At 44.6% G+C, this 24,842-nt stretch overlaps 2 protein-coding genes across 10 annotated transcripts; one reads left to right on the forward strand and one right to left on the reverse strand.

The window, feature by feature from the left end:
• Nucleotides 1–1,712: 1,712 nt before the first annotated feature.
• rnf34a (ring finger protein 34a) lies at nucleotides 1,713–11,276 on the forward strand. Of its 6 annotated transcripts, none has more exons than XM_076039058.1 (10): nucleotides 1,713–1,897; nucleotides 2,809–3,027; nucleotides 3,732–4,118; nucleotides 5,466–5,528; nucleotides 6,043–6,244; nucleotides 6,387–6,416; nucleotides 7,561–7,711; nucleotides 8,675–8,732; nucleotides 9,149–9,220; nucleotides 9,983–11,276. In XM_076039058.1, the coding sequence occupies exons 1-10, from the start codon at nucleotides 1,769–1,771 to the stop codon at nucleotides 10,007–10,009; spliced, it is 1,338 nt and encodes a 445-aa protein (XP_075895173.1). In that variant the 5' UTR covers nucleotides 1,713–1,768; the 3' UTR covers nucleotides 10,010–11,276. The 6 variants fall into 6 exon arrangements, with proteins under 6 accessions (XP_075895173.1, XP_075895175.1, XP_075895174.1 ...); XM_076039062.1 differs by lacking the exon at nucleotides 1,713–1,897 and adding an exon at nucleotides 2,054–2,289; XM_076039063.1 differs by lacking the exon at nucleotides 1,713–1,897 and adding an exon at nucleotides 2,308–2,473.
• Nucleotides 10,808–23,448, reverse strand: kdm2ba (lysine (K)-specific demethylase 2Ba). Of its 4 annotated transcripts, XR_012928416.1 has the most exons (11): nucleotides 23,287–23,448; nucleotides 20,007–20,285; nucleotides 19,724–19,867; nucleotides 18,211–18,297; nucleotides 17,512–17,802; nucleotides 15,785–16,605; nucleotides 15,100–15,263; nucleotides 14,842–15,003; nucleotides 13,383–13,601; nucleotides 12,649–12,779; nucleotides 11,960–12,087 (listed from the first exon to the last, which is right to left on the reverse strand). XR_012928416.1 is itself a non-coding variant. In XM_076039054.1 (10 exons), the coding sequence occupies exons 1-10, from the start codon at nucleotides 23,338–23,340 to the stop codon at nucleotides 11,906–11,908; spliced, it is 2,403 nt and encodes an 800-aa protein (XP_075895169.1). In that variant the 5' UTR covers nucleotides 23,341–23,448; the 3' UTR covers nucleotides 10,808–11,905. The 4 variants fall into 4 exon arrangements, 3 of the variants coding, with proteins under 3 accessions (XP_075895169.1, XP_075895170.1, XP_075895171.1); XM_076039054.1 differs by lacking the exon at nucleotides 12,649–12,779 and having other exon boundaries at nucleotides 10,808–12,087; XM_076039055.1 differs by lacking the exon at nucleotides 12,649–12,779 and having other exon boundaries at nucleotides 10,808–12,087; nucleotides 20,007–20,282; nucleotides 23,287–23,446.
• Between the last annotated feature and the right edge of the window lie 1,394 nt (nucleotides 23,449–24,842).

Here is a 24,842-nt window from a genome sequence, read left to right on the forward strand (position 1 = left end):
CTTCAGCTTACTTTTGGCCATCCGTGCAGCTTGACTCTGAAGGACTTCGCAATTATGAATGGGTCTCCGAAACGCTTTTCTAACAGATGCCACACTGAGTCGTATGCTTCTTCTGTGCCTAGTTGAAAATGCCCTTCGACAGCTTTCTTTGCTGTGCCACTTAAATACTTCCTTGGGTAGTAGTTTCTCATTCTTCACAGTTTTTCCTGTCTATTAATGTTTCAAGGGACAGACGCCAGTCTTTGAATTTCAAAGGATTTCCCGTGAATAATGCAGGCTCTGGAGTTGGGAGACGATTAGCATTTATAGCTTCAGCTAGTGCGCTGATCAGATCAGAGCTGTTCTGTGCTTGAGACATGGACATTGAAGCTGGAGGAGCTTGATTTGTAATTGGGAATGACTGAGAAATGAATGGAGATCTTGAAGCATTGAGTGCTTGATTCGTCATTTGGCATAGGTTGCGAAGTGACTGACGGGCTTGGAACACAGAGAGTTTGAGTTGTCACTTTAAGAATTGTGACGTTCAGAGCTTGAGGTTCTCATGCTGACTCATTATCAAATTGCGAATCGATCACTTCAGATTTATCATTCACCTGTTCATATATCTGTGCTCGAGCCCAGGCGGCATTCAGCTTCTTCATTTCTTCCAGACATGCAAGTTTTCTATGCTTCTCCTGTATCACGTGTTGTCTGGCAAGACTTTCTGTTTCAAACTGTGCCAGTCGTTGTTTTTCTTCAACCTCTGGCCTTTGAAGTTCTGTTACTTCTCTTTGTTGCTCATTAAGAACTGCCAAAACGTCCTGTGATGCAGCAGCTTCAGCGTCTTTTCTTTTGAGGGACTGGATGCTAGAGTGAAAAGAACATATTTGTGGGACGGTGACTTTGATGAAGAACTTGTTGAGTCCAAGATCGATCCAACATCGGGCCTAGGTTCTTGCTCTGTCTGCTGTATGTCCTTCAAGCTGCTTTCGCTCTTCTAATCATAAATCCTGAGAGGGATACGCACGTGTCAACTCTGCCCCTGATCTGGTTCAGGAACTTGCGATCAACGTAGCTCATCATAAACGGCCTTCTTGTCAGAGCATGCGCTTTCCATGTGTGTAATAAGCTCCATCAACTCACTTTCGGAGGCTCCATCAGCTAATATTTCCTTGCCTATTCTTACATGATACCCCCGCTTCTCATGGTCATTTTGTATCGGCGTCTCACCCTTTTGAGCATTTCTTCTTGCTTTTCCTTTCCCTTTTCTGTTAGGGTTCGGGTACTTTCACTTCTTAGCTTTTGGCTTTCCTTTGCAATTTCAGGGTTTGTGGCTGAGTGAGCAGATAATTCAGAGACTTTAAGGCAGGTTTTTGTGCTTGCTTCAGACATATTGCCTCTTGGGTAAAATATAATTACACTTCGGGCCAAATTAGGCCCGTGGGCCAGAGTTTGACACATATGAGTCGGCACTGGTTGAGATCAGACAGAAAAAATAAATGTCTTGGCTTGTACATTGGCATGATGACGTTTAACTCTGCTTTGATGTTGGGCAGTCATTTAGATTTAGACACCTCCAAATGTAAAAACATTAAAGAGGTCAGTGTATACGGCAGATACCCCTAGTCAAAGCTCTCTTGTAGTTGCACAATATTCTGGAATTTTGTCATATTTGCTATGATGTTTGCAACGCAAAAGAGGGGGAATTTTACTCACTGCATTTGTCAGCGAGGAAGAAGAGCGTTCCTTCACATGGCTGACCAAAAGATTGTAAATTACAAATTTACAAATGACAGAGATGAGCAGTGGTAACTTGCTGTACAGTAGCTCGCATGCCTCGATGTACATAAGGGCTAACTTGCTGTTTGACGTCTGGAATGAAAGGGCGAGAAAAAATGAAGGGCAGCCCCATCAAACGGTAAATATGTTTTTGCATCTGACATCGCGTTGAAATGCACTTGACCATTATGGCGTAAACCAGACTCAACTCAAAAGTACTATACGCGCCTCGGCAATGGTTAAATAAAGGAGACATGGTTCTCCTTTAGACCTACAGATGGCAGCAGCGGTACCGTGTTGCGTGCAGTTCACGGTGCAGTTCGGCGCAGAATCGGGAGAAGCAGCTAGAACTGTCGGAGCTCGGCTCGCCTGCCGATCGGCAGTCGTATTGCAGCCATACACTTTCAGCCCGCTCGGACGACGTGACGGTTCACATTGCAATGGTTACACCGTCACAGACGGTGTAACCATTGCCGTCACTGACGGTTCCGTCAGTCTCCCGTCTACAGGCAAGCCGGAGCTGCAATGAAGGTATGGATTCTTCAGTCCAACGGCAACTCTGTTGCTGGCTGCAGCAAGGCTAATGTTAGCCGGTGTAGGAAAGCTGACTTAGCCTTTAGCTGTCGCTCTAGCTCGTCCTAGCTAATACGTCAAAACGTTTGGATAGCCAAGTTTTCCTTCACAGCTGTCAGGCAACATCGACTTGACAGCAATGGTATGTACTCAATTCTGTAGGATAATTTGTGCGAAAGGGTTTACCTTGTACTTTTCCGCTGTATCCTAACGTGAATATCGACATGTTATTATAGAACATTAACTGTGCAACACGGGTTGTCCAACTGTGCGCTTGTTTGGTTGCAGTGACAGTTCTCGCTGTTTCCATTCCTGTGCTTTTATTGTGCCCTTCTTTAGTCATCTCGTCTACAGTGCAATAACCGTGTGGTGTCATACTGTGGAAATACATCTATGCTAATCCGTTTCAGCTCATCGCCGAGCTCTATTACATGCTTGTTGTAGTTGTTGTTAATGCTGAAATGTTTTGACTGTCAGGCAGGGGCCTCGTCCATGTGGGCTTCATGTTGTGGTCTGCTGAATGAAGTCATGGGTACAGGGGCCGTCAGGGGCCAGCAGCCAGGGTTCGGGTCCGGGGCCGGACCCTTCAGGTTTGCCCCCAGTGCGGGCTACTCCACATACCCGCCCACCAGCTCAGGGAGTCCTGGTCACGTATGCAAGGCATGTGGACAAGCCTTCTCAGTCTTCAGGAGGAAGGTAAGCTATCTGCAAGCTTGCTGCTATTTGCTTCCGTTGTTTGCATGCTGGAGGGCTGACACTTTATTTCTAGTTGTTTTTTGAAAGCTAAGCACAAATTACTTGACATAAATTGTCATGTCCAACAGGCAAAATGTAGTTTTAATTGTGACAAAACTAAGTTTTTGCAGTTGAGGTCAAGCTTTGTGATAGGTCAAGTAAATTGGGTATTTTGTGTCCATTAGATGTCCAAATATAAACCTTTCATTGGACCAATTAAGATGCACAATTAATTGTTGCCCAACAGACTCAACTAATTGTTTTTCTATAAATAGCCAAAACAAATTGTGTCTTGTAGAGGCACATAATTTATTATACAGCCAAAGGCTACTAATACAACGCTCTAGTGTTCTCTAGCTCGTCACAGTGACAGATGGACAAAGTATTGGCTGCACCATAGTTTGGCTGCACCATAGTCTTATTTTGGTAGAGCGCTGAACACGACATCAGCACCACTCCAGTTAATCCCCATGTCTTGCAATTATTTATTAGTACCATTTGATGGTTATCACTAAAATAAATGAAATCTGTAACAAACACCTGCATTGTGCCTGGAGACCACGTGTATACTGTAAGATGGAATTTTGTGAGTCATGCATGAACAAAACACAGGACAAAAACAATGGGCACATTCTCATCGGTTTTTGTGTCATCTTCTCTTGCAGTATATTTGCTGCGACTGTAGGAAGAGCTTCTGCTCTTTGTGCTCCGTGCTGCAGGAGAACCTGCGCATCTGTGCCACGTGTCACCTGTTAAAGGCGACCGCATTTCAGCGGCCGAGGCTCATGCGTTTGCGGGTCCGGGACCTGCGACAGTACTTGCTGCTGCACAACATCCCAAGTGACACCTGCAGGGAAAAAGAAGACTTGGTAGACTTGGTCCTCTGTCACCAGGGCATCGAGGAGGAAGAGGAGCCCGACACAGGCAGCCTCCACTCACGCTCCTTGTACACGCCAACGCCTTCGACCACACAGTCCACCTCGGAGCTGTCTGCTTTTGTTGCCTCACAGGAGGAGCCGCTCAGCAGGAGCGATAGCTCCGACACCAACCAGGTCAGCGTTGCCGGGCTTTATTTTAGACAACGTTTGATATTTAATGTCACTGCAAATAAACCTTTCATACCATTGGTTCAGGGATAGATAACTTCAGAACCACTTGTTTTTATGGCTGAGGTTTCTGTCAAATATCAGATGTGAAATCAGAAATAAAAATACCAGGCTTGAATTTGATGCAGTTTTGAGTAAGAAGCAGGGTTTGGTTGTAGTTCAGTCTGGTCAGCATGATATTCAGGTTATAGTATAAAGGTTAGTGTGACTTTTATCTGCTTCCGTTTGGACATTAAAGTTTTGTTAACATTTTTTACTTGCCCATATTGGGACACTACACATCCTTATCCAACATTAAGCACCTTAAGTATATTGAACTTATAGCATTCACTTGCAATAAATGACACAGGACCGTAGTAACCAGGTATTGGGAATGAATTCTGTATGACAAAATAGTGTATTTTACGGCCAATCAGGACTACCTGGACTTGAATTCCTTCAATATGAGACTGGCTAGTATTTCACAAGGCAATCCAGGAAAAGGGAACATTAGCGCTCATTAATAGGCCGCCGCCCACCTCATTGAGCGTGGGCAAAGCAGCCCGAGAATGAATCTGTCCAGCTGTCTCATGACGGCTCGGTGCTCACAATATGCATTTCCCTAGACACACCACACCACCCCAGTAAGTCCTACCTTGTCACCACACTGCTAATGAAGCCACCTAGTTGATCATTGAGTGCATATGCCTTGCATCCCTTCTGGCTGTTCAGGATCCTACTCGCATAGCTTTAGATGTGTCTATGTAACCGAGGACGATCAAATGTGGTTGCTGTTCATCTGTTTGCCCTGCCTTTAAAAGTGAACAGATCAGGATTTTAAAGAACAGAGGAAAATCAGGAAATAACTACCATGACCCTTATTAAACAGCTTGACTACCAACAGCCTCTATAATTAGATAAAGTACCAGTGGACTGGGTGAAGAGTATTTATCCCAGTCCTCGTTGACAGTAGCTGCGTTTCTATTCGTCTTATGCAAAAAGAAAGCGATATTTCTAAAATGTCGACTAAGTACAATTGTGATTTGCATGTGTTTCCATTGAATGGTGTGAAGCGCAGAAGCCGCAATTCTCGTAAAAAATCTTGTCCCGAAATCTTGTCCCAAAGTGAGTTGGTCACGTGATCACGTGCAAGGTCCACCGCCTCACGAGAGCGTCAAAACCTGTTAGCGATATTTGAGAGGTTTTTAGAAGTTTTTCCATGACCAGTTTAGGTTTTGCGCAATTCTAGGGGTAATGGAAAAGCAGCTAGTAAGTTGGCTGTCCGTGCCATGCACTGACACTCTGTTATTGCAGGATACTGGCGATGCCACATCTGAGTCCCTCCTCAACTTGGATGCCAGTGAACAAACTCCTGAGGTGACTATTGGAGCGATGAATCCTTCATGGTGAAATGTGTGGTGTGAACAATTTGAAGTTTTGTTTCCGCTTGCCTCAGATGTGGTTCACGGACAACTGTAACTAGCTGTAACTATCGGAAAGCAAGGGCGCAAATACGATGCAGGGGTCAGACAGGATTTGCATAAAAACATGGGTTTGAGAGTCAAGTCAAACCATTCTGCTGTATGAAGTCGACTTTATCCTGTGCTTCAAAAATTGCAGAACTTGTAAATAGCGGTAATTACCATACCTCATGAGTAATTCACACCCATGCGCAAACATGAAAAAACCCTAGACATTTTCTGTCGGTTCAGTCGATGGAGGCGGTTTCTGAAAAAACATCTGCCGCATTTAAATGGAGACCCTTCAAAAACAGTTTTTCCTTTGCTCCGGCTTCGCAGCCTCTTGACGCGATTAAGAATGGATGCCGTCTAATCAGGCCGAGCCAGCGGTGCGAATGCATAAATCTGAAGTGATTTTGCGCCGCTTTCAGATCAGCCCTCAGACGCGGCGTCGGGCGCGAGCGTCTCTCTCGGACATCTCCAGCCTGAGGGACATCGAGGGCCTGTCCGTCAGGCAGCTGAAGGAGATCCTCGCCAGGAACTTCGTCAACTACTCGGGCTGCTGCGAGAAGTGGGAGCTGGTGGAGCGTGTCGGCAGGCTGTACAGAGAGACGGAGGAGAACAGAAAATCATGTGGGTATCAACTACCACCACAGCACCGAGCGAGCGCAGACTCCCATTCTCATTAACCACGCTCTAATAAGCCCTGTTTTCTCTCTATCTCTCTCTCTCCCCCCACCCCTTCCCCCCCTTTTGTTTATTTTGTCTTTTGAAGTGGAAAATGTGAGCAGTACTGTAACCACAGGTAAGGCATCGTTCATCCTGCGCACTTCCCATGATGATACCACATCCTGTTTTTTGATTAACAAGCGTCGATTTGACGTCTCGGCGCATGCAGACGCCACTCGAGCGCAGCGGCTCGAAGGCTCTTTTTTACGTTGAGCCACCTCCTAGCGGCCCGTGCTAAACATTTCTCTCTCACTTGCTCTACTCGTTCCACGCTAAAGTGGTGGCCTTTCCTCCCTCCCCTCCCGTCTGCAACGGTGCCATCGGAGGTAAGGCCTGTTGGTTTCTGGCCAGTTGCTGTTGTCCATCGCCTTTCCCCCTTTCATCACGACGGAATTCACTCTCATTCCGACTCCCCCCGTGTGTGCTGTGTGGCCGTGAAACACCGTCACGTCATCTGCATTTGCCATGATCCCAGAACATTGTTCGAGCTTGAGAATAAGCTTTTTTAAATGTCAGGCTAAATATACACACAGTCCCCATTGATCACGATGCTGTGGTTGTCATAGAAACAACCTGACACTTCACTCAAGTGGGAAAAGAAAAGTTGTGAGCATGACCCAATCAAGATGGAGGATGCTGGATTGGATACTTTCTCTCCCAGTACATGATGCGCCGCTTTTTTTTTTGGTTTTGGTTTTGTTGAAGATTTGCAGTCGCCACTACACCACACCTACAGTGAGAACACATGCCATTAGAAACACTGTCATTTTTAGGTGTGTGACAGAATAGAATTTAGTAGCTAATCATATCGAACTCAGTTCAAATGGAAGAAATTTCATAAGACTTGAAAAACCATCAAAACGAGGATTGATCTGGGTTTAATCTTGTTTATGTATATGATATACAGAATGGTGGTATCCATTTGTACAATTCATACATATAAAGCCTTTCATAAGTGTGAGACTTAGTCAGGTACAATGATTAATTCATTGGATTGAGGTGACTGAGATGAAAGTCACATTGATTGTGTTTGCCTTTGTTTTATTTTTCATCTTCTTTGTTTTTTCATACTTTTTATTTGATTTATATATACTTTTGAATGCTATTTTGATTCATGTCTTTTGTTTATGTAAAAAAAATAAATAATAATAATTGGTGGACCCCAGGAAGAGTAGTTGCGGCTTAAACAAATAAACAAATGCATGGTTTCTGTCCCCCAGACGGCGAACGGGGACCGCTGACGATCCACGACGACAACCTGTGCAGGATCTGCATGGACGCCACCATCGACTGCGTCCTCTTGGAGTGCGGCCACATGGTCACCTGCACCAAGTGCGGCAAGAGGATGAGCGAGTGTCCCATTTGCCGGCAGTACGTAGTCAGGGCCGTGCATGTCTTTAAATCCTAATGCAGCTCCTCGGACTCGGACCCCAAAAACAGCCTTGCGGCTCACAACGTTCGATTCCCCAGCAGACTCCTCTTATGAATATAAATATTTTCCTCTATTCTTTCTTTTTTGCACATTGAAATATAACAAAAAATGGTTTGTCTTGAGGTTTTTTTGCTCTTCAGTTTAGCAGCGAGAGTCTTTGGATTCCACCATCCTTTCAGCCATTCCTTGTGAGAACCTGTCTCTGATCTGTGTCCATTCCTCAACTCAATGTCCTAGTGTTTTTTTCCCCCCTCAAAGCAAAGAATGTGTGGCGCTCGGCCACGTGCACTCTCGTCAAACACAACCCGCCACCCTCAGATCTGCCTATAAACTGTAGCTGGTACTCGGCTGAGCTGAGCATCCCTGAGAGCACCTCTGTTTTCAACTGCCGGCAGAGACCACACATCTCAGTAGCACAGAGGACGCACACACATGCACGCACACACACTCACACACACAGGAGATGGGTGGGGGAGCGATGAGAGAACCAGGTGCCAAATAATGCGTCATGGCCTAATGCTTCTCACTTGTGCTTTCTTTCTCCCTGACTGCTCAGTCAGGAAATTGCTGTTCGTTCGATCAGAAAGCACTTTGTTCACACTGTGTTTTTTTTTTTCACCCCGACCCACACAACACACTGCAGGCGATGAGCAGTTAGAGTGGCTGAAGTAGCATGCGTACTTAAGGTCACATCAGGTAGGAGGGGTGGGGGGGTTGACTTTTTCAACATTTTAACTCGATGTTGTGAATCTGCTCGTTGGGAATCAATAATGATGGTCATTGATGAGGGTGATTGATAATGAAGTCGGATTTTTCTTTTTTCAGTTACCTGTTCTATTCTTGAAGCGCTTATTCTAATGCAATCTACATTTCAGTGCTGAAGTCCTGTCTGAATTCTTTAGCAGAGACAAACGACTAAAACCGGTGCTAACTCATCAAACCATCATCCTTGATCTCCAGGTGAACTGTGGATTTGAAACTCTGAATGTTTCCTTTTTTCTGTTATTTTCTTCTTGGGAGTGGAATGAAGTGTCTTATTGTTTTGGTTGATTTTTAATGTAAGAGTAACACTATGAATTAACCATTTAAAGATATAGCGAAAAGTTTACTGACACCTGTGGTATAAAAAAGTATATATAGAAATTGACATGGTAATGTAAAATAACATATATTGACCCATGAGATGTAAATATATATTTTTTCCATTATGATTTTGGTTGTGTAACTTCAGACTATTGGACTGTCTAGAGGATTGCATTCATGTTTTGTTTCCTGTCAATGTTTGAAAAGCATAATTGGCAAAATGTTGCCTCATACGATCGTTTCCAACTCCTTCATTCTTACAAAGTTATCTGGTTTTACCTTTCACCTCACAGCTCTGCACTGTATCTACACAAAGTCAACATTGCTGCTATGGCCCCTCAAAATCTCAACCAGTAGCAGAGCAGGTTGGACTTTTCCTTTAACAGGGGTGTTAATGTGTGCAAGGTTTTCGTCTTTGTATTTGGGAATGTTGAACTTTTTATTTTGGTAATCAAAAAGATTTTAATTAAAGTCTGATTTTTTTGTATCCTTGAATGAAGCTGTGTCGCTCTTTGCCCTCAAAGACTCAAAACCTCTCTGGCTAATCTCGTTTTTTGTTTTTTTGCTGTCGCTTGTCACTTTATGGATCCCTCTGGTCAACCGCTAATAACTTGTGACACACAGACCTGACAATGATGACCTGCTGAAATTCAAACCTAGCATCATCGGCTCGTCAGCTAATAAAATGCAAGTGGGGCTGCCATCATTACAGACTCGCTAAAACTAGATAAAATGAAACATAACTTCTAGGTTGCTGCTACGACATTTGGATGATTTCATCAACATTTAGGGCAAACATCGTGAAAGCCTGCTACCTATCAGTTTAAAACTTCTGGCTGGTGCTGTAAATCCATGTTTTTCAACCACGGTGCCGCGGGTCACTGGTGTACTGTGAGATAAAAGTCAGGCGCGCTGTGAAAAAGTAGCCAATTTCACGTAATTGGTCTAAAATAAATGACATTCCAATGTGGAGTGACTGCACTTTAAAAGGAATGTGAGCTTTCCCTCCTTAATTCCTCCCTGGACATCAGCTTTGTCTGCATCTAAACAGGCCCAGGGTTCACACTAAATTCAGAGACTATATTGTCAGTCATGACAAGTTCACTGTTCTTCTCCACTGTCACCAGATCTCAGTCCAGCCAACCCTCTGCTAGGAAGCTCCACCCAACACAGTGCGCCCTGCATGACATCAGCCCCCCTCCATGCTCAGAATGTAAAGAAATTGCACTACTAATTCAAAAATCTCTGTAACTGTCAAGTATTATTTAATGGGCCTTTGTTGATGCGAGAAAATGACAATACAATACAATACAATCTAAAAAGAAAACAAAGCATACCTTTATAATCCGACATAAGCATATTAGTGGTCAAATGCACCTGCATCCAGGTTCCACTTTGGAGCGCGCATAGCATATTATTCAACATAATGTGTTGTCAAAGCAAAATCTGAAAAAAATGACAGTACATGTTCTTTGAAATGTCATTAGATACAGTGTGTCTGCGAAGCCGCTCAGTCATCCAGGTCATCGCAGTCTTAAGAGTTGGATGGAAAAGCAACCGGCAGGAATCAGTCCAGGTGCTTTTCACTTTCAACTCTCCCTCAGTCGGGTACAGTGTATCACAAAGCAAAGTCAAGGACGAGAAAAATGAACTGTGAAGGGAATTTCCAAGTTAGCCCCTGTGCTATGTTGCCCTATAGTGAACACAGGATGTATTTCTCTGTAATAACACAGCAAGGACAAGGCTGTATTTCAGTATTCCTTTAAAGCATTTTTGTTTCTAATAAATGGACCATGCAGTGACACCATAGCGGTGATGGTGCATCTCTTAAAACTTACAAGGGCTCGTGACCGTCTAGACCAAATGTCATTAAAAATTCCTTGACCTTCCTTGATCGAACACGTGTGTTTCACTTCTGCGACCGAGAACGTGACTCAAGGATGCAAATGAAATTATTTCAGTGAATACCTGTGGCAGCATTTATTATTTTTTTTTTGGATTTATAAACATGAACATTATCACATCAACCGGAGGTGATCGATAACTGCACATCACAGGCCAAAAATACACACAACACCTACTGTATGGAGTCATTATTAGAACACAGGCAGGTAGGTAACTTTCCTTTTTTCTTTTTTTTGCAGTCTTTCATTCAGTTGCTGGATAACAGAAAGAGGAGTGGTGAAGAGTTGACTGCACTACAGAGAGCCAGTGTCGGGACAGTCGGTCTGTCACACTTTGAACGTCAACTTCTCCCGCTGACGGGACGCTTGAACCAGCAGTGATAAATTATTTCAACTAGCTGTGAGACATCCACCAAAAAAAGTTACTGAATAATGAATAAATATATACTGCAGCATTAAAAAAAAAACAATCAATAAATTAATGTTGAAATGTTGGCTAAAACCCTGCCAAACACAACACTCAACAATTCATGTAAGTATTAAAGTAAGTAAAAAAAAAAGGTTTAAAAAGACATTTGCTTTCTCCACTTGATCACCTTTGTAATAGCTTTTTAATGTTTAGGGAGTGTTTACATTGTTCAAGTTAGATATTTATTGCTGTATATTTACTTATTTTTTTATCTGATACTGAAGATACATTAATTTCAAATATAGGTTTTGGCACAGAGAGGACACTGTGGTACGAAGGCAAACAGAGGAAGAGTCCAGTCTCTCTGTGACGTGAAGCTCCTGAGACATGGGCAACTCATGAAACAATGTTTGTATAAAAATACAGAGTTTTAAGATATTTCAAGAATAACCTTAAACAACCCAACAGCCAATTGCAAGCACGTCCTTTTAAAAAAGTACAACCTCAACACAAATGCATGCATGCTTTTCTTCTCTTTACCTGTCCAGTGAATGTTTATCACATATATTTAAGAATCTCCATCAAGAAGTCTGAATCTCAATTCAATTTCTCTACTAGGACATTGATTCAGAGAAAAGAACAAATAATAATAATAATAATAATAAAAAAAAAAAAGAAATGGAAAGAAAATTAAGTGCAAATGGAGTCTTTTGATGGATTTGCCGTCCTGCTGGAAACTAGCTCAACTTCTGCAGCAGTTTGTCCTCTCTCAGCTTGAACGGCACGCTCACGGACATCTCCGCGATGAACCTTTCGCAGGCCGTCTTGGTCACCTGCTTGCAGAAACGGAGGTCGATCTGACAGATGCTTCCACAGCGTTTGAAGAAGTTGAGGGAATGGTCTGTGACCCGGTTGCAAACTGAAAGGGGAGCAGAGAGAGAGAGAGAGAGAGCTTAGATTAGTCACCAGTTGGGGTTTCCCTCGAGCTGCGCTGACAGAAAGCTCGACCGACCCCTTAATTTACATCAAAAGTGTCTGCAGCTCCGCAGCAGACCACAGCCATTAAAGTCAGTGTGCAAGTCCACACCATGGGCGCGTTTCAGAAGCGTCAAAACGCGCTGGTAAAGAACGCCGTAGTTTATTTTTTTGAAAACACAGTGAATCCAGTGGATTTTCATCATAATACACAATATGCTGGATTTTGTTTTTCAATGTGCTGGATTTTACTTTGAAACGTCAACGTGACGTATTGGCTTCAAAACTGTTAAGTTCTGCCGTCAAAAAATGAAAGCAGATTTCACTTTAAATCTAAAACTATAATGAACAAATATACTTTAAATACCTGCATTTTGTAGGATACCGGCAGTTCGGTTTATTATTATTATGTTTTTTTTGCACACAGCGATACTTGGAGACACAGTTGGCACGGGCGAAAGAGTTTTGTTTCACTGTGGTTTTCTGTAAGTACACCCGTAGCTACCTGCATTGTCGCGCGATCTTGCAATCCTCGCGCGACGCGATCGAGCCGACGCTTTTGGTGTAAATTGGGGGTGGGTGGATTTGTTGTCGGTGGCTAAAACGGGTTGAATTCAGATGTGGAACTAGATCACGCTGAAGAAGAAAGAAAACAAGTGACTTCAAGTGCTTCCTTCCACTCTTCCCTGTTAACGTTGTAGCTTGCGTGTGGTTGGCGTCGAGCGCTCTTTGCTTGCCGATCGTTTTGTGTGACTGTGCCTCACAAACAGCAGAGGAAAATGTTTCTATTTATTTTGAGTTATGCATTTTTAAACAGACTGCGTTTTTAGATGTAATAATTGCCTCCTGTGGCTTTAAAGAGGGCCAAGAGATTAGGAAATACAACACATTGGACAGAAGGGCACTTTATAATCACTAGACACATTTAGTACTAATAAATTGTTGGTTAATATTCTATTCAGCATTTATAAATCATTGATCCGACATTAATACACACAGGCCAATTATAAACACGGGTACACGTGGTTATTTCTCATTAGCTTTGTCAGTGGATTGTGAGGTTGTGCAATGAATACTTTATAGCTGATGGACGAGGGCCAGGCTGGCCAAGCCCAATCCATCCATCATCATCATCAAGACATAATGGGGCATAATAGACGGGCGTACAACCCCAGTGTGAGCTTATGATGGCATGTGAGCAGATTGTGCATGACGCAGGGGTCAGGTGCTGCTTCTCACCTGACAGGTTGATTTCTGTGAGGGAGTCTCTGGTCGTGGTCCCGGCGGCTGTCAGCAGGTTGACGGACTGGTCGTTGATGTGGTTGCAGTAGCTCAGGTCCAGGTTGGACAGCAGCGGCATCTGCCTGATGATGAGGCGCAGCGACGTGTCGGTGATGTCGAGCCCCGCCAGACGCAGGTCCTCCACGTTACGCAGCTTGCAGCGGTTATCCATTTGACCTGTCGGAGGGCCACAGACACAAAAACAGTCACATTGTGCAAGTGCCAGTTGCACTCAGCTGCTGCGTTTCCATTACCCCCCCCAGATTCACGCTAAACCGAAATATCGCAATAAAAAGAACTGGTCACGGAAACACAGAAACTTTGAAAAAAAACAAAAACCCTCATGAGGTGGTTTTTCAGACGTATCGATATAGAGGTATATCGCAAAAGTGTCATGGAAACACTTTTACACATCACTGGGGTCGCGTGACCAGTTCACTTCAAGTGAAAATGGCGCGTTTTGGCAGAGGAGGAGCAGGAGACGGAATATTTTATCAACAAGTAATCAAAGAGAAAAACATAGCAACCATTGTTGACGGCAAACAACGTAATTCTTTAATGACTCATCTTAATTATTCCTTATGAGCTTCATACCATTCAATGGAAACACCTGCAAATCGCAATTGTGCTTCGTCGAAATTTTAGAAAAATCGCTTTATTTTGCGAAAAACTGTAATGGAAACGCAGCAACTGTTCTTTTTCTTCTTTTAATTAGTTTGTGATGGTTTATGTATTTGGTGTTCTTTCATTTTCTTGGGGTATTTAGTGTTGATTAGATATTATTCTTGTTTTGAAAGTCTTCATTTTGTTTTATGATTTTTGGATGCTTTTATTTTGAAACCTAACCGTAGCTGCGCCTGAACTTTATACGTACAGAACTCCACAAACCTATTCAATGATTTTCAAGATGCCGTAATCGTAGCTGCATGCGTAGCTGGGAGCAGGACGACAAGTTTGTTTATTTTAATGTTTGTTTGGTTGATTTTCATTCATGGCAGTTTGGTTCGTATGTTTTGCGGTAATTTATTTGCGATAATTGAATACTGGGTTCTTGAGTTGAGTTGTGGTCGCTTTGTTAGATTGTAATTTGTTTTGACTTTGTATTTCCTTTCCATTGACTTTGCATTTGGTTAATGCATTTACAAACAATTCAATTGAATCGTTTGACGCACTAAATTGTGAATGAGAAATGATGTTCCGTTTTCGGTGTTTGGTGCCTGAAGATGCTCGTTGGAAAATAAATCAATGCGCCCATTGAGACCATACCAGCTTTATCTGTGTGAAAATTAAGCGCTGTTACACACATTGATTTGTTCATTTCGTTGAAAGCAGGTCTGACGTTGCGTTTGTGTGCTTCGGATTTGTGTATCAGGGCAAAAAACAACAACAACAACAACAACAAAATGCGCTGACTCACCCGGCCTGTTGTCAGTGGGCAGAGACAGCAGGTCCCTCATCTGAGCGTCCTTGAGTCCCTCCACCCACTGGACATCCAGGGTGCGCAGCAGAGGGCAGCTGGAGCTGCACAGCGCCGACACGGCGGCCCAGGAGCAGCCGGACAACCTCAACACTCGCAGACCTGAGCGACGGAGACGGAGACGTTAGCGCGGGCTGGCTGTGGGCGGGGTTTCCGTCCTGCACCGTGAAAAAAACATCAGCAATCTCTCCCTTGTACCTGGCAGGCGGTTGATGAGCCAGCTGAGCTGCTTCTTGGATATGTTGGTCCAGCTGAGGTCCAGAGAGACCGGCTGCCGACGGATGATCCCACTGAGCATGAGCGGCGTGATGGAGGTGCAGCGGTTCAGGTCGATGGTCATCCAGAGTCTCTTGTCGCAACACCTGCGCAGCACAGGGAAACGTCCATCGTGCTTTATTTCATCAGAGGTGGGAAGTGACCAAGTACAAATATTTCACTGCTGCACCTCAGTAGATTTTTCAGCTTTCGCCTAAGCTTCGTGGTCACTTTTCAGTACATTTTCAGTCCAGAGAAAAATGAACACATAGAAAATAACATTGGTCATAATTATTATTAATAGTGTCAATGTCCCAGAACGACTCACTGTTCAGAACTATCACTGATTACAGTTTGGTTGTGCTGCAGTTGGACTATAACTATCTATAACTACTAACTAACTAAACTACAAATTAACTAAACTATAGTAATGAGAGCAGCAAATCAGAACCAGTTGAATCAGAACCTTTACCAGAGTATCTGTAATTTTACTTAATAAGTATTTCATCAGGTTACTATTGTAGAGTGAACAGGGCGAATAAACAAGTTTTGTTTTTTTTGTTTTTTAACAAACACAGAGGTGTCGTGTCACTGTGTCGTGCGCTGCTTCATTCTCATGTCCACCCACCATCGGTTCCACGTCTTGCAGACCCTCATGCACACGCACAGCTCCTGGTGCGAGAGGTGGCCAAAGATCTTCATCCACACCTCGCGCTGAATCACGTGCATTTTGCCGTCACCCAGCGGCAGCCGGTCTGGCGGCGGGCTGATGGGCGGCGGGCGGATGACGTGGCGCTCCATCTGCACGCACTTGGGCGGCGAGTGGGGGGGCACGGGCCGGTTGGTGGGCGTGCTGCGGTTCAGGCCCAGCGGGGTGATCTGACTCGGGTAGAAGTGGCGCAGCTCCCACGGCGTGCCGTTCATCTCCTTGGGCCTGAGGTGGGGCCACGGGTCGCCGTGCTCGCCGCCGTTGTGGAACGGCCGCCGCGGCTCCTCGTTCTCCGTCTCGGGCTCCACCTTGAGGGGCTGCCGGTTCTCGCTGGCCAGGCAGTCCTCCGTCTTCTGGATGTCCTGGTTGAGCGCTTTGCTCAGCTCCCGGCTCAGCTCGCGGTTGGGCAGGCGGCGCTTGCGGCGGGCCTTGGGCCTCGGGCCGCGCTCCTGCGTCTCGCTGCCGCCCTCGCTGGAGGGGCCGGCCTGCGGCGAGCTGCAGTGCGACTGGTCGCTGTCCCCCACCGGCGTCCTGATGAGGGGGTTGAACAGTTCGCTCTTGAAGTCCCTCTCGTCGCCCTCGTCGTCGCCGCCGTCGCCGAAGCGACCCCGCCGCTCTAGGGCGCTTCGGATGTGTTGCTCCCGCCCCTCGTCGTCCTCTTCCTCGTGCGGGCCTTCGCCTTCCTCTTCTCTTTTGATGTGTTGCAGGAGTTTGGCAAAGTAAGGGTCATCTGGCTTCTCCTGTAGGGGGGGAAAACATGGCACATTTACATCGAGGTCACGTGAATTTACCCTCAGACCATCGCCAACGTTCAAAGGTTTGGAGTCACTGACTCAGTTCTGCGTTGGCCTCCATTTATAACCAGTTTCAGGAAATAATCTACTGGTATTACTAGTGCACGAAAATCAGTCAGGGTGTGCTGATCACAAATAGGATGGCTTGGACAGTTGTTGCATTGAAGTCAATATGCAGCCATCAGTACAGAAGTTGAATGCTTTAAAATTGCTAGCATTTCCAAAACAAAGCTATGTATTTTAATCAAACTTAGTCCTGTGTGCGCTAAACCATAAGAGTAAACAAAGCAAGGTGGTTTATAGTTCAGACAGCCTACTTTTAGTGGAAGGGAGGGCAAACTCTTTGACTGGTGGGGCCACAATGGGTTTTAAAATGTGACAGAGGGGGGTGGGGGGGGGGAGCAGCGGATGGATGGAGTGTTTTGGTGAGCCGCCTCATAGGAAGAAACAAAATATCTATGTGTATTTAGCGTTTATTGAAATCACTTTTAAAACGCAGAGGAATGGATGAAATACACCTATTTTATGACCTACATACTATTAATATAATTTCTTTAAGTTCAGCAGGTTGCATTAAAGCACTCTACGGGCCGCATATGGCCCCCGGGCCGTAGTTTGCCCATGCCTGTTTCAGTGTGCTCACACAGAATTTTGCACACTTGGAATCACTTTTAATTAGACATTGGAAATGGTTTTCATTAAACATAAAATGTTACCATACTTGTTAAGCACATCTTGACTGACTTTCGTGCATTCATAATGATCCATAATGCAGTTTGATGCAGAAATGTGCCAGTGAGCCCAAACTTTTGAACGCTGGCGTACACTCAATTACAATCTTGCGATACAAACCTTTTTCCTTCCGTACAGGTCGTCGTCGTCATCCTCTTCGTCGTCAAACAGCTTCCTCTTCTTCCTCAGCTTGTCCTCGGGCCTGGCGGGTCTCGCCAGGTTGCACGGGGACAGCAGCGGCGGCTGCCTGTGCAGCACCTCGTCGGGCCGGTACCTGGGCGTCTCCTCCCGCTCCGGTCTCCTCTTGGCCGCCGCGGAGGAAGCGTCTCCCTCCTCCTTCACCGGCTTCTGCTCCCTCAGCAGAGAGCCGGGGAGGTTGGAGGCGTACTTGAACCCAGGGCCCCTCTTTTGCTTCAATGCCAGAGGGGACAAAACGGGCGAGACAACTTTATACCTTCAGCTTATCACGAGCTGGGAAACCCAGCGCAGACACTTTAGAGGTTTCACAACCTGGCCCAAAACAACACAATGTGTCAAAGGTTTCCTGTATCTGTGAGTCACATGCTGATGACTTTCTAGATGAACAAAAAAAAACAGGAAGTGGCGAGCTGAGCAACACACACGCAAAAAAAAAAACAACGAAACACTAAAAGCAATAACAAAAAAAACAAAAAAAACAACAGACATCAGGACAAGAAGAGCGAGCCAAGAGCCTCAGATAAAAGTTGCACAGATAGTATTTGAGAGAAATTCTCCACCACGCTCTTAGCAGGCCGTTACATAATCACAATCGCCTGACTCACACATATTTGTACTCACTTTTCCGCTTTTCCCTGCATGGTTGCACTTGGGACATTCCCAACAGTTCGGGAGCTCATCGTTCACCACCCCCGAGGCGTCGCTCACCTGGCGAGAAGCAAGCGGGGACAAATTAAGCGCCGCGACACATAAAATTCCAGCGGACGTCGGTACGAGACGAGAGACGGTGGGTGGCGGGCGGCGGGGGAGGGAGGGAAGTGAAAGTGGCTGCTGTGGCATGTGGCAGTCGAGCAGCTAAGGCACAGTCGAACCAGAGCCACGGCAGACATGTGCTTTTTTTTTTGCGCCGTTTCACGGCGAGGGAAGAGCTAGAGAGGCCTATCGGAGGAGCAGAGTGGAGGCAGCCGGCGTGTGTAAACAAAGTACAAAGCTAGATTTTGTACAGCACATCAGTTCCAGATACTGGAACGCACGAGGGGCAGCACTTGCTTGGGAGAAACTGGTTGAACCGAGCCGGCAACAACCTGTTGCGCTGCTGACATAACAGCTGCAAACAGTCAGGGTGTGTAGCACAACAGCCGCTGTGCATTGGTTCCACCTTACAAAATGCTCATGACGCTGCAAGATCTGCAGCCTGGACAACACTTATTTTTAGCATTCGTACAATTGCGTGTTTTTTTCCCCAATAGTCAACCGTCACACTTGAAAAACTGAATAAAACAAACAAACAACAAAACACTGCAAGTCATATTTTAGGAGCTTAGAGGTCCAGTGTGCAAAATGTGGCTTGATTTATGATTGTTAAATTGATTTACTCTTGATTTCTTTTGTTCAGACAAGTAAAATAGATAACATAATAGATGTTACCTGCTTTTGTTAAATTGGGAAAAGCTAGACATACTGCCCATAAATGCATGAATAAAAGTGTCGACTGGCAGTACAATAAAAAGTAATTTGGTTTTCACACCCTTAGAAGGGTTTTGATATAGACAAGAATATATGCTTCCTTAAAAAATGTACACACTGGACCTTTAAGATGACCGTTTAAAAAGATAGAAAATCTTAACCCTACTGCCTAAAACAAAACAAAAAAACATTTATTTTTTTTCCACTCGGTACCCACAATTGTCTGACATTTTGCTTGATGAGAAGCATTAATCAGCTACTTATTATTGAAACAGTTAACAGGTCCTTTTATTTTGAGACAAGTAGCAGCGGCTCTGCCCCCTAAAACATTTAAAAGCTAGAAACAGAACGTTTGGCATTGTGGGTCCCTCGCTATCTCGAGCGTGTGATAGCGATCTAACCCGCCAATAACATGGTATCACAACACAGCCATAAAAACATCTGATCCTAATAAAAAAATAAAAAAAAAGAGAGAAGAGGGTGTTCGCCGTTACATAAACAACAAATGCACGTCCAATTTCCTTGGCTGACTACAGTCCAGGCGCCTGACTCACGCCCATTATGTCACGGCTGCCCTGACTCACTCGCTGCTTTTGCAGAAAAGACTCCCTGAGCAAATGACAGAGGTGAAGTCGCAGATGTGCGCCGGGGCACAGGGCCTCTCTACCTTGAGACAGTTGGGGTGGACAATCTCGTTGCATATGGAACACTCCATCAGCATGAAGTTGAACTTATCGTCTTCCTCCTCCAGTGTGTCCTCCTTTCCGGCCTCTTTACACACCACACACACAGCTGTGTGGGGCAGAACCGGCTGCGTGGACAAATAAACAATGCCTTATCTGGGGATTCTCAACCAAGGTTATCGGTGACAGCTAAATTGTCTGCGGCACAGCGCATCTCCGTCTGTTGCACAAAAAGAAATGTGTGCGCGTTCGTCGCTCCCAACTTACGGCGATGCACTGTCGCATGATGCACGACTGCTTCATGCGTCCCGGCCCGCCGAACTTCTTCATGTCCTTGCAGAAGTGGCACTCTCCGCACTCGGTCCGGAGGCAGGCCTCGCACTTCCTGCAGCGCGTCCTCCGCCGCCTCGCTCCCGACGAGCTGCGATTGGACGGCAGCTTGACGCCTGCTGCTGCGGCTGCCGCGGCCGCCGACACGGCCACCGCCACGGCCCCCGTTGTCGAAGGCATCCCCATCTTGGGCTTTGGCCGGTTGGCCGCCCGCTGCTGGAGGGAAGACGCAGAGTCTGTTAGGGAGGTGCCGTAGCAGACTTTTTTTTTTTTTCTCCAGCCACTGAGGCAAAGGTAAGAAGGACAATATAATGATCAACCATAAAAAATGACGATAATAACAATGTGAAGAATCATGAACCACAAGTCAATTAATTATTTGACAACATAAATAAAGCAAACTTGTTTTTTTTTTTTATCATTATAATCCACTTCTGTTTCACCAAGAGACAGTTCATTGCAAACAAAAAAATGATTGTATAAAAATACATAAAATCCTATCTTGCAGCTGTGCTACGAGTTTACATTTTCAAGGACGATATGTGGCAACGAGAGGAAAACAATTCTTGGTCTTAACTGGGAACAAAGTAGCAACCAGAACTATGAGACATGAAATGAGATGCTGTGCCATGTGTTCTTACATCACACTGGACACACTGCACAAACTGGGCTTGGGCTCACGTTTTGAAATACTAAAACGTACAACCCCTTTCCATCAGACACAGACAGGAAACTGTGAGAGACTCGGTTTTTGACAGGTGCTTATTATGTATTGGCTGGAAAGGTTTCCTGGCCTGGCTGACCATTTTTAACTGACTTGTTGCTTTGCAGACATCTAATAAAGGATAAATATGTTTACGCGCGGATGTGTATACAGTACATTCTTAAATTGCATTTAAAATGATTTATTTTATTGCATTTCTAAACCTGCATTTAGATCAAATCAAAGTGCACCCAGCACTGCAGTGCATCAGACTGTACTAGTGAAAACACAGAGTGTGAGTCACAGAGGCCAATGACAGATGAGGTAAACCGGTGATTTAACCTTTTCTGACTCACACAGAGACACCAATCAGCATTTAACCGATTGTCCCAAATTCACGTTTGCCACTTTCTCACATTTTTATTTCGGTCCGTTCCTTGTTGCCATGGCAGAGCCGTAAAGGACGACAAAAAAATAAGACAAATCATACAAGCTACGGTTGCGGGGAGAGGTTACCTTGGCAACACGTTTCATTGCTTGCGGCAAGTCTTTGAAAAAGAGGGCTGAGAGAGACGGATAAAAATACGCTCACAGGAGGAGGTTGTGATTCGGTGTGGGGCGATGAACACTTCTGATGTCATTCATTACTCTTCCGCAGCAAATTCACCGTCAGTATTTGGCCACCGGTTGATTTCATGTACAGATAGCGCTACACTGCACTGGATGGGCTACACAGGAAAACATGAACTAGAACTGTTACGTTATTAATGATCTTGAGTAGTTCCCGTCTGACAAAACATGTGACAAAGATATAAGGGTCACATAATCAGCAATGCAATTCCGCTTTTGTGAGGTTCTGCAATGACCCTGTTGGAGCAGCACAGCAGGACACGTTTTGGCTGCTGTTTCTCCCTGACGGGAGTCGCAGTGCATCAGATAGCTTCCTAGAGAGCCATCCATGGGACTGCAAATATCAAAAGGTAGGAATGCTGCCACTGTCAACATCACATTATACTCAGGAGTCAGCTGCCTCATCATTATCTTCCCAAAAACTTGTCTTGCCACAACCCTAATACTACACAGGGCGTTTGGCTCTCTGCAAACTATCACTCGATTGTGCAAACAACAGACGCGCCTCGGTGTGAACATCTTGTCTCCAACGTTCTGTGGTGGTGCGGTGAGACTACTTCACACATTCTACTTCACTCTGAGTGGACAAAAAAATAAATAAATAAACTAGCTGTGAATAATTTGGTGCACCTCTGGCTGCCAAGTCCACATCAGCTGCGCTGTCTTCACTTTTACTGTACGTTAGTGTATGTCAGGAATCTGGGATTGGTTCCTGTGAACGAAAACATGACCTATATTCAAAGACCAGTGCTCTGACTCAGCCTCCATGGCATGGATTTCAGTGGGAAGATTCCACAAGACTTGACTTTGTGTGTGTGTGTGTGTGTGTGTGTGTGTGTGTGTGTGTGTGGCTTCCGTGTACAGTTCTCTGGAAAGGCAAATACAAGCACGCTGCGAGTGCCGCGGGTGACAACTGCTGTCCCTCCTGATGAGAGAAGGTTGCCAGTATTATGAGGGTTGTGAATCATATGTCAGCACTTCTCGTATTTCTCGCAGGCCAAATGTCTAAATGAGACTTACGTAACACCACAATAAGCTGTGTTCATTGCTGCAAAGTCTGCTCGCGTTGGCTCAATCGCCGTGCATTCCGCATCGACACAACAAACCGAGCAAGGAAGACTGCCCCAAAAAAATAATTAAAAAAAATAAAGCAAACACACTGCAGTTTGTGAGGTGTGTGAAGACGACTAGTAAGTAACAAAAGTAAGAGGCCACTTCATTGTTCCCTCCTCCCATCCCCCCCCGTCCTTCAGCCTGCCTTAACAACATTTTTGGCTCAAAGTCTCCCTAAAAGCAACACGCAGCTCAAGTTGAGGAAATGAAGAGTACCTTGATAACAACAGAGTTTTTCCCCCGTTCTTTTTCAATTTATTTAAATAGGGGGAAGGACACATGGGAAGTTGGCGAAAGCGTGCAAATCTCCGCATCTGCTAGCATAAAGTTAAACGCTCTTCCGGACTATTTATGAAGGACAGAAAAGGGGATCCCGTCACAGCCAGGGATTTATAACAATGCCAGAGGAACCTGCACTCAACCGGGAGCTGTTGTGCAAACGGGTCAATTGTGGCTAGTAGATGGCTGTCCAACTTGACGAGAACGTGTTGTTTTTAAGCAGTCGGGGTATAAAGGTGAGTAGCCCGAGTGTGTTACAAGGGTCACACGTCAAAATAAAGACGGATATTTCGCTGCGGAATTGCCCGAAGAGATGCCTTTTAACGATGATGTTTCTCTTTCGCCTCAGCTAAAAGAGAGTACGAGCGGCCAGGAACCTGACATTACCCTTACCGAAGAAGAAAAACACCGATCCACTCGCCAAAAGCATTATTTTAAACTCAGTGAAACGAACACATCGCTACCAGCCGGGTTAATAGAGAAATCTCAGACCTGCTCGGATTCCGAATCATATTCCTCTTCTTCTCCGCTCAGTGACAAGGCCATGACTGCCCTCTCTCATCGTTCGTGGACTGCGAAGAAAACTAACATGGCTGAACAAGCGCCTCCAGCTCAGCTTATCCCTCCTCCACCGCTCACACACACACACACACACACACACACACACACACACACACACACACACACACACACACACACACACACACACACACACACACACACACACACACACGGGCTGCTAGCTGCTAGCAGTGTTTCAGAGTGCTACGTTCAGGAACCATGGGAGACACGAGACACACCACCTCCTTTTAGGAAAAACAAATAGTTAATTAATAATTTATTAAATAAAAAGGAATAAGACACGTTTTAGTGTGTTGAAATACATATAAGCTTAATAACTATAGATGAGACCGCTGTAGTTTATTATAACTGATCATCAATTGAATAATACGAATGCCCTGTAGTTGTGAGGTAAAAACGATATTCAGTTTTTAGTTGTCACATAAAGTCGCACGATGCTACCCAAGAAGAAAAGACAGCCAACTCAAGAAAGTTCCCCCCTGCTCATGTCCGTTGTCGCATCTCTTTCTTGTTTCGAGACGCGAGAGAAACAGTGGGCTCATTAAAAATAAAAAAAAATAAAAAAAATAAAATCATAAAATCCCCGTCCACCCATTATATCACATTAAACCATTGACGTCAGCCTTTGAATTAAAATGAAAACCACAAAACCCTGCGTACTGTAGATCAGCACTTGAGTTAATTGAAATGCGATGGTGCGATACGGCTTCGTTTATATATTATTGGCAAATTAAAACACATCAGTTTGACAGTCAAGTGACTTTACCTCACTTAAAAACGTGTTTAGACATTTCTATTTCCAAGTAAAGAGCCCTTGAAATATTGAACATTTGGCCTTTTAGCTGAAACGGCGCAGTGATCTGACTGGTGGTCATTTGCATTAACTGCTAAACCCATAGCAGGCAGCCAAAAGCAAAGGCAATGCCTCACATGTGCATCAGAATTATTTCAAGCAGACTTATCTATATTATGCACAGATTTACTAACAAATCTAATAAACTTAAGTAGCAAAGGCTTACAATGGAACTCTGAAATGTCACTTTTTTGGATCGTAGCAGCAAATAAACAATCGTAAATTAAGATGGACAGAATTTGCAGGTTTTTTGTATCTCACATGAGCATCACCTAGCGGTCTCATCAAGAATAGACCCATTAATCCCGTGGAAACAGATTTTTTTTTTTTTTTTTTTTTTTAATTGTTTGGACTGCATAATCAAATATAATGAAGCACAAGATACGCTTGACTAATTAAAACTGAGCGCATATTTTAATACTTACAACAGTTATGTAGACAATAGCAAATAACGATTGACGTATTTAAAAAGACCCATTATACACTATGGCCAACTTTTAAAAGGAAAATCAAAAACAAAAAACAAAAACATGACAACGTCTGACCGCAGCATCCATTCAAATCACTTGGTCTGGCAACAAATTAAATAAAGGCAAGTAATATGTTATTTAAG

This window comes from Nelusetta ayraudi, unplaced genomic scaffold (genome assembly GCF_046127955.1).
Source record: "Nelusetta ayraudi isolate G7.1 ecotype Tasmania unplaced genomic scaffold, CSIRO-AGI_Nayr_v1 ptg000058l, whole genome shotgun sequence".
Lineage (NCBI taxonomy): Eukaryota > Metazoa > Chordata > Actinopteri > Tetraodontiformes > Monacanthidae > Nelusetta > Nelusetta ayraudi.